Here is a 9,814-nt window from a genome sequence, read left to right as displayed (position 1 = left end):
GTAGCCAAATAGAGAGACGGGAACTAGCATGGTGGGTGCCAGGGGCTGGGGGAGGGAGGAATGGGAAGTTAGTGTTGAATGGGGACAGAATTTGAGTTTTGCAAGATGGAAAAGATCTAGATGTGCCATTACACTCCAGCCTGTGCAACAGAGTGAGACTCCGTCTCAAAAAAACAGAAAAAGCCATGCCACTTGCGGTGGCTTACGCCTGCAAACCCTGCACTTTGGGGGGCCGAGGCAGGTGGATCATGAGGTCAGGAGTTCGAGACCAGCCTGACCAACATGCTGAAACTCTGTCTCTATTAAAAATACAAAAAATTAGCCAGGCGTGGTGGCGGGTGCCTGTAATCCCAGCTACTCAGGAGGCTGAGACAGGATAATCACTTGAACTTAGGAGGAAGAGATTGCCATGAGCCGAGATTGCCCCACTGCACTCCAGCCTGGGCAACAGAGCAAGACTTTAAAAAAAAAAAAAAAATACTAGAGATGGATGGTGGTGATGGTTGCACGACATTGTGAATGTAGTTAATGCCACTGAACTGTGCACTTAAAAATGGTCAAGATGGGCCAGGCGCGGTGGCTCACACCTGTGATCCCAGCATTTGGGAGGCCCAGGCGGGTGGATCATGAGGTCAGGAGATCGAGACCAGCCTGGCCAACATGGTGAAACCCCATCTCTACTAAAAATACAAAAATTAGTTGGGCGTGGTGGTGCATGCCTGTAATCCCAGGTACTCAGGAGGCTGAGGCAGGAGAATTGCTTGAACCAGGGAGTCAGAGGTTTCAGTGAGCTGAGATCGTGCCACACTGCACTCCAGCCTGGTGACAGAGCAAGACTCTCAAAAAAAAAAAAAAGGTCAAGATGATAAATTTTAGGTCATGTGTATGTTACTACTTTTTTACAAATGAAGAAAACAACACTTTGACATGCGTTATCTCCCAGCACCAACCTCAGCCCGGCCCTGAAAAGCGAGCAGAGCCAGCAGCATTTCCAGCCCCACCTCTGAAGGAGAGGAACCTGAGACTCCTGGGTGACCAGAGGCGTCTCTGGCAGCACCAGCAAAAGAGCCTGGCCCTGGCCGCCCAGCACAGGTGCTCAGTCCCTCCTCACTGCCACTGCTCCCCCCACCACCAAAGCACAGGGTCCCGAGATGCTGGGAGAGGGTCGGGGATGCCGGGCTGGGAGAGGACCCGGGGGCCTGTCAGAAGCCATGACATGACGCGCTCACCGCTCGGGAGGAAGCTACTGGCCTCTGAGTGAAATCTGTAAGAATGAGCTCTGGAGATGTATCGTACAACATGGAGACTACAGTTAATAAATGTATACTGGAAAATTGCTAAGATTAGATCTTCCGTGTTCTCACTACAAAAGCGTAAGTATGTGAGGAGACGGACGTGTGAGTCAGCTTGATTTAATCATTTTACAGTGTGGCAAAGCATCACATTGTAGGTGGTCAATATATACAGTTTTGTCAATTACACCTTCAGGAAGCTGGGGTGGGGTGTGTCTGTGTGTGTGTGTGTCTCTGTGTCTGTGTGTCTGTGTGATGTGAGGTCTGTGAGGCACTGAACGTGGTACATTAAACAGCATTTTCGTTCTTACCTCATGATTCCTGGACTTGAACCGTTGAGTGGCTTCTGGCTAACCCCAAACCTGTTTCCTCCTCTCTAACCACACCTCCCTCCAGGGCTGGTTGGAGGAGCCTCAGCCCAGCCCCCTGAGCTCAAGCCCTGGGGGACTCCTGCTGGGCAGCTCTCTGGACCCCAGTGAGATGCTCCACAGACCCATGGCGCCCTCGGGGAAGGAGGGAAGTCAGGCGCATCACCTCCTGGGACCAGCCCTGAGGGGACTCAAGCCCATCCAGGGTGTAGTTTCCTCCAAAGGAAAGCCCCAGGGGAGGGTCTTGGGGGGCCATGGTGCAGCCCACCTCCCTGTGTGACCTCAGCCCTTGCCGACCCTCTGTCTGTGGTGGGAGGTCCCCGAACAAAGCACCTAGGGCCCCAGGGACAAGGCCAAACTGACAGGTGTGGGAGGCAGTTGAGCCCTGGATCCTGACCACAGCAGGGCAGTTGGCAGATGTGCCTCCAGGACAGAACCCCAGGGGTAACGGCCATGGACGCTGGAAGGGGCCTGGCTGGGGGCAGGGACCAGAGGATGAGGATGGGGCCACATGGACTGGGGTGCCCTGGGACAGCTGCTGCCAGCGAGAGACCGGGGCACCACTCTCCAGGGAGCCCACGCTGCAAGTCAGGCCACAAGGGCCTCCGACCCTGAGGGCAGATGAGGCCAGGGACAGGCCAGCCGGGCCGTGAGGCCCCTGGTGAGCCAGGCCCCAACCTCAGGCAGCGCTGGCTCCTGCTGCTGCTGGGTCTGGCGCTGGTAACCTATGGCCTGGTGCACCCAACGGCTGCACCACAGAGCAGAGCCCTGGGCCCTGGAGCCCCTGGAGGAAGCAGCCGGTCCAGCCTGAGGAGCCGGTGGGGCAGGTAAGGGGTGAGAGATTCCAGGCAATGTGGGGGTCTGGCGGCAGAGGCGGGAAAGGATGACCAAGGGGAGACAAGCCAGAGAGGGGAGAAGGAAGGTTAATCCCTGGAGGGGAGCCAGACACACACTGACTTTAACTGAAGTGTTAATATTTTTTCATCATGAATTTGTTTAAATTAATTTTTATTGCTTAATGTCATATTAAAATATTATTTATCTTGAATCCTGAGATTTCTGCCACCCCTTACATTTGGCCCGAAGGTCACTGTCTCCCTTACCTCCCCCTAGTACTTGGGGTAGGGCAGGACCGGAGGCAGGGGCAGGATGTCCACAGGGTGGTGGCCACTATCCCTGAAGGGTGCCCAGGCCTCCCCCTCCTCCCCCTCCTCCTTCTCCTCTTCTCCCTCCTCCTCCTCCCCCTTTCCCCTGGCCTATGTCGCCTGTCCACTCCCACCCTCACTGGGCAGGGGCCACTCCCTGGAGCTCCAGCTGATGTGTGAGGGGCGTTTCCTGGAGTCCCTGGGTCACTAGACCTCAGCCAGCATCGCCTCCTGAAACCAGCCCCTAGGAGACCCAAGCTTATCCAGGATGCAGGTGCCTCCAAAGAAGAAGCCCAGGAGAGGGTCTGGGGGAGGCCACAACTCCCTGTGTGACCTCAGCCCCTTGCCACCACTCTCGTGTGGTGGGAGGTCCCTAGACAAAGCGTAAACATCTGGGTCCATTTATATGACTATTTGGGACACAACAGCCTGGTCATGCAGCTGAACATTGTACCCACAGGTGATCATGTTTTACCCACAGGCGATCACATTGTACCCACAGGCAATCACGTTATACCCACAGGCGATCACGCTATACCCACAGGCGATCACGTTGTACCCACAGGCAATCACGTTATACCCACAGGCGATCACGTTATACCCACAGGTCGCAGTAATTTCAGGGGCAGAACCTCCCTCGCTGGCCCCATAGGCAGGTCCCGCTGTGATCCCCTTTGTGCAGATGGGGATAGAGCCCAGAGAGGTGAGGCAACCCGTCCAAGTCACTCAGCTCATGGGCACAGATTCTAAGGCCCAAGCTGGACAGCCTCTAGCTCTCCCCTGCCCATCCTCTAAGCTGATGGAGCTGACACGTGCACCTCTGGGGCCTGAGTTTCCCCCCTTCTTATCTTCTTCTTCAAACAAAGTTTCACGGAGTTTCATCTTGTCGCCCAGTCTGGAGTGCAATGGCGCGATCTCGGCTCACTGCAAACTCTACCTCCCAGGTTCAAGAGATTCTCGTGCCTCAGCCTCTGGAGTAGCTGGGATTACAGGTCTTTTCCACCATGGCTAATTTTGTATTATTTTTTTTTTAGTAGAGATGGGGTTTCACCATGTTGGCCAGGCTGGTCTCGAACTCCTGACCTCAGGTGATCTGCCTGCCTTGGCCTCCCAAAGTGCTGGGATTACAGGCGTGAGCCACCGCGCTGGGCCTGAGTTTCCCCTTTTGCAATCTGAGGGGCCCTGATCAGTGAGGGCCTTCAACTTCCCACCCACCCAGAGGATGCTGGGGTGGCTGTGGTGAGACCTCCAGCAGCAGCAGCCAACCTGACACTAAGGAGCCCCAGCCATGGGCCGGGATCAGCATGCTGTATGGTGTGGGCGAGACCAGGTCTCGAAAGTGTGTCTCTGCGGACTTCTGGGCAAGGAGTCCCCATCAGGGTCAGGCTCTGTGCTGGGGCTGAGGTCCCAGAGGATCTAGATTTACCCCAATTCCAGAGTCCCACCTGAGGCCGGGGCTGGGTGAGGGAGACGACACAGGCAGGGGTGATGCCTGCTGCAGGTGAGAGACTGGGATGGGGAAGGCCGGAGGGGTCTCCACAAGCGACAGGTGACAGGTGGAGGGAGACACAGATAATAACATTGGTATTATGTTGGGGGGGATATTAATATAAGTTTTTATATTATAATCTTTAGAAATCTTATAGAAATACTATGGGCCGGGTGCTGTGTCTCATGCCTGTAATCCCAGCACTTTGGGATGCCAACACAGGCAGATCCCAAGGTCAGGAGATCGAGACCATCCTGGCCAGCATGGCAAAACTCCGTCTCTACTAAAAATACAAAAATTAGCTGGGCGTGGTGGCACGAGCCTACAGTCCCAGCTACTCGGGAGGCTGAGGCAGGAGAATCGCTTGAATCCAGGAGGTGGAGGTTGCAGTGAGCTGAGATTGCACCCCTGCACTCCAGCCTGGATGACAGAATGAGACTCCCTCTCAAAAAAAAAAAAAGGTATTTTGCTGGGGGAATATGAATATGAGTTTTTATAATCTTTACAAATCTTATAGAAATACTATGGGCCAGGTGCAGTGGCTCATGCCTGTAATCCCACAACTTTGGGAGGCTGAGGCAGGATTGTTTGAGCCCAGGAGTTTGAGATCAGCCTGAGCAACATAGCAAGACCCCACTTCTACAAAAAATATAAAAGCTAGCCAGTCATGGTGGCACTTGCCTGTGGTCCCAGCTACTTAGGAGGCTGAGGTGAGAGGATTGCTTAAGCCTGGGAGGTTGAGGATGCAGTAAGCTGAGATCCCACCACTGCACTCCAGCCTGTGACAGAGGGAGACCCTGTCTTAAAAAAAAAAAAAAAAGAAAAGAAAAGAAAATGAAAAAAGAGAAAAACTGATTATTACTGTAGAACTCTGGTAAATATCTCCTATCAAGTAAATATCTCTTCTATTCATACCTTATTAAAAGATATTTTCATTGTTTTTAAGAAATAGATTGTGTATCACTTTTTATATTTAGTTGTAAATTTATTTGTTTTTTTTACTTTTTTAGAGATGGGGGTCTCACTATGTTGCCCAGGCTGGCCTCCAACTCCTGGGCTCAAGCAATATCCCTGCCTCAGTGTCGCAAGTAGCTGGGACTACAAGCATGCACTACCAAACTGGGATAATTTTTTGTAGAGATGAGGTTTCACCATGTTGCCTGGGCAGGTCTGAAACCCCTCGGCTCAAGCCATTCACCTGCCTCAGCCTCCCAAAGTGCTGGGATTACAGACATGAGTCACCATGCCTGGCCTGTATTACTTTTAATAGGTCTTAATAGGTTTTAAATACTAATTATTTTTAAATTAATTTCGGAAGTCTTCTACAACATGGATGAAACTTGAAGACATACGTAGTGAAATAAACCAGACACAAAAAGACAAATATCATTTGAATTCACTTTTACGAGGTCCCTAGAACAGGCGAATTCACTTGGACAAAAAGTAGATTTGAGTTAATGGGGTGAGGGGGAATGAAGAATGGGGGACTGTAGTTAATGGGTTTGGAGTTTCTGTTTGGGAAGATGAATGAGTTCTGGAGATGGATGGTGGTGAAGGTTGCCCAACAGTGTGAATGTACTTAGTGCCACAGAGCTGTACGTTTAAATATGGTTAAAGTGGAAATATTAATGCTACGTATGTTTTACTGCAATTATTAAAAAAAAAAAAAAGAAGAAGAAGCCAGGTATGGTGGCTCATGCCTATAATCCCAGCACTTTGAGAGGCTGAGATGGGCTCACTGCAACCTCTGCCTCCTGGGTTCAAGCAATTCTCCTGCCTCAGCCTCCTAAGTAGCTGGGACTATAGGCGCACACTCACGCCCAGCTAATTTTTTTGTTGTTATTGTTTGGTATTTTAGTAAAGATGGGGTCTCACCATGTTGCCCAGGCTGGTCTGGAACTCCTGAGCTCAGGCAATCTGCCCGCCTTGGCCTCCCAAAGTTCTAGGATTACAGGTGTAAGCCACTGTGCCTGGCCCCATATTACACTTCTTAAATGCACTTCTCTATTGCTTAATTACCTTAAATGTTATATTCTCATAATTTTAAAAGAGTAAAGATTTTTGGGGGGCAGGTGTGGTGGCTCACACCTGTAATTCCAGCACTCTGGGAGGCCAAGGTGGGTGGATCACTTGAGATCAGGAGTTCGAGACCAACCTGGCCAACATGGTGAAACCCTGTCTCTATAAAACAGAAAAGTTAGCTGGGTGTGGCCAGGCACGGTGGCTCACTCCTGTAATCCCAGCATTTTCGGAGGCCGGGGTGGGCGGTTCATGAGGTCAGGAGATCGAGACCATCCTGGCTAATATGGTGAAACCCTGTCTCTACTAAAAATACAAAAAAAAAAAAAAAAAAAAAAAAAAAATTAGCCGGGCGTGGCAGAGTGCACCTGTAGCCCTAGCTGCTGGGGAGGCTGAGGCAGGAGAATGGCATGAACCCGGGATGCAGAATGTGTAGTGAGCCGATATCATGCCACTGCACTCCAGCCTGGATGACAGAGCAAGACTCCGTCTCAAAAACAAAAAAAAAGAAAAGTTAGCTGGGTGTGGTGGTGCATGCCTGTAGTCCCAGCTACTTGGGAGGCTGAGGCATGAGAATCGTTTGAACCCAGGAACTCAGGAGGTGGAGGTTGCAGTGAGCCAAGATCATACCACTGCACTCCAGCCTGGGCAACACAGCGAGACTCTGTCTCAAGAAAAAAGAATATCTAGATGCAGTAGCTAAGTATGCAAAAGCCATTTCAGTGTGGGAGGTGAGGTGACTGAGCCCAGGGACTCCAGGTTTCTGGCTGAGGGGTTGAGACAGCCCATGGTCATTGTGATGAGATGAAGACGGAAAATGAGCTGTGCTGGGGGAAGGTGGTCATCTCCTCTGGAAGTGATTAATTTGAGAGTCCTGTTGGGTAGCTCACTGGGCATGGTCAGTAGGCAATTGAGGTGGAGCTGAGAGGATTTGAAGCTGGGATAGACTCCAGCCTCGCCATCTGGGCAATAGTGGGGGTCACAGAGTGTGAAGATGGCTAAGAAAGAGGTCTGAGTGGGGATCTGGGGAGTCAGCAGCCAGGCATGGGACGTGGAGAAACAGATGCCAGGGGAAGAGGAAAGGGGAGTCTCAGACCCCAAGGGGAAAAGAGTCACTGGAAAGAGGGGCCAGTCCCATGTCACATCCAGCAGAGACACCAGGTACAGCAGAAGGACCTTGGACATGACCATGAGGAGTGCCTTGTTGGCCATGACCTGGGAGAGATGGGGGTGAGAGCCTGGGGGACCACACCATGTCCCCAGCACACAACACAGTGCCTGGTAGACAGGATGGATCTATGGACGGACGTACATGTAAATGGATGGATGAATGGGCAGATGATAGATGGATGCAAAGACAGATGAATAGATGCATAGATGCATAGATGGATGGACAGATGGATGGATGGACAGATGGAATGAGTGATCTGAGAGGTCAGAAAAGGCTTCATGAGCAAAGTGAGACTGAGCTGCATCTCCATGGATAGATATATATATAAGCAGAGGACTCTCCTTTTGGGTCAAAGAATGACCCAGTGTCTTGGTCCAGAGAAAGTCAATACCTGAAAGCGACTGGGACACTTGGCAGCGGACCAGAGCCCTTAAAAATGGAACCAAGTGAGGAGTTGGCAGGTCCGAAACCAGCTCAGGACTCCTGAGCCCCACCACAATACCTGAGGGTTGTGTGTCACTCAGGGAGTTGCTGGGACCCACTGGGCCAGCGTTGCCATCAGCACCAACAGCTTCAGAGACTGGGACACAGGCTGGGGTGACTCCAAGGCTGTGGGCAGCACCTGCCTCAGAGAAGGGACAGGCACAGAGACACTACTGGGATACTGGCCACCCCCCTGTCCTGTGCCTAGGTCACAGCCTACACACTGCAGCCCTGTGCCCCTCATACCCCGCAGGTTCCTGCTCCAGCACGGCTCCTGGACTGGCCCCAGGTGCTGGCCCCGGGGGTTTCAATCTAAGCATAATACACTGAGGCATGTGTTTGGCAGCGGGACCCAGCTCACTGTTTTAGGTAAGTGGCTCTCACAACCTTTCCCAGCCTGTCCCACCCTCTCCTATCTTTGGAAATCTGTTTTCTCTCTCTGGGGCTTCTTCCCCTCTGCCCTCCCAGCCTTAAGCACTGACCCCTACCTTTCTCCATGGGGCCTGGACGAGGTGCGTTAGTCTCAGGGTAACTGACAGGAAGGGCCCCCACAGTGGGAGCAGCCACCTTCAGGTTCCAACAGCGGGACACAGCCTGGTCCTGGGGCCTGGGCTGGGATTGGGCAGGGTCAGGGCTCCTCCCCTCTCCCAGGGCAGATGTCTGAGTGAGGGACAGAGGCCAGTTCTGATGAGGGGCCCTGCAGTGGCCTTAGAGACAGTCCCCGGGACCCCAGGGTCTAGGCTGAGGACTGCATGCCCATCCAGCCTGGGAGGGCCACACGGGGGCCTGGGGACACAGGGGTCACCTTGAGGGGAGACCAATGGAGGGCACAGAGAGGGTTCTGGGTCCAGGCTGTAGCTCTGTGGACTGTGCTGGGTCGTGAGGACATGGGGACACAGAGGGATGGGTGAGACTGGGGGAAGCCTGAGAGCCCAGCCCTCCCAGGACAGTTACTAGAAAGGAGAGGGTCTTTTAGGGCAGAGATGTCTGTCCCTGGAGCCCTGTCGCCTCTGGGGCCCAGTGTCTCTCTGTTCACGGGTCGGCCTCCCGCCTTCATTTGAGGAGGGCACTTTAGACTCAGGAGGTGACTAGCGGGGAGTAAACGGGGGTGCAGAGAACTCCACGGCCGCCAGGTGAAGTCCAGGGGCATCAGAGGCTGCTGGGGTGGGCATGGGGGCTGTGGTGACCTGAAGTCAGGGGGAGCAGCCCCAAGAACCCAGCCGATGTGAAGGGTCCTGTGGTCGGGCTGGTGGGGACAGGGGTGATGGCAGAGCCCCAGGGTTTGTCTGGGTGGAGCCCGTGCTTCACCAGGAGAGCTGAGTGGGCCAGGCTGGGGCACAGCCTGGTGTCCCCGGGGACAGGAAGCTCCAGGCCATGCCAGGCTTGGGCCTCCCCACACCCTGCCAGGATGGTTTTGTGTGCTGTGGGGGAGACCCCTAGATTCCAAACTCAGACTCCAGAAACCAGGAAGGAGGGAGCACAGCCTGCCCTGGGGACACACGGGGAAACTGAGGCTGCAGAGGAAAGGGCTGGGCCAGGACACCTGGGAAAGGTGACTTGAGAAGGGCTCCTAGGAAGGCACGGGGCTGTCTGCTCTCCAGAGGGCTGCAGTGGAAAGGAGGGAATGAAGAGGGAAGGAGAGGCCCTGGGTGGACCAGACAACCACACCATGAACCCTCCTAGACTTCAGACAGAGAGAGGCGCTCCACAACACCCCACTCTCCCTCTGCCGTCTCTCACCCCCTCCTCTGTCCACACAGGTCAGCCCAAGGCCACCCCCTCGGTCACTCTGTTCCTGCCGTCCTCTGAGGAGCTCCAAGCCAACAAGGCCACACTGGTGTGTCTCA

The 9,814-nt window shown here is 53.5% G+C and overlaps 1 protein-coding gene across 1 annotated transcript; it reads left to right on the top strand.

Moving 5' to 3' along the window:
• Positions 1-1,740: 1,740 nt before the first annotated feature.
• LOC101023306 (immunoglobulin lambda-like polypeptide 1) lies at positions 1,741-9,808 on the top strand (the record flags this gene model as incomplete). The annotated part of the gene is made up of 3 exons (XM_031661562.1): positions 1,741-2,487; positions 8,221-8,336; positions 9,728-9,808. Coding segments are annotated over exons 1-3 (403 nt in total), but the record flags the coding sequence as incomplete, so codon positions are not given.
• Between the last annotated feature and the right edge of the window lie 6 nt (positions 9,809-9,814).

Source organism: Papio anubis, unplaced genomic scaffold, assembly GCF_008728515.1.
Source record: "Papio anubis isolate 15944 unplaced genomic scaffold, Panubis1.0 scaffold1898, whole genome shotgun sequence".
Taxonomy (NCBI): Eukaryota; Metazoa; Chordata; class Mammalia; order Primates; family Cercopithecidae; genus Papio; species Papio anubis.
Note: the sequence above shows the minus strand (reverse complement) of the source record. Positions and strands in the feature narration are given on the sequence as shown.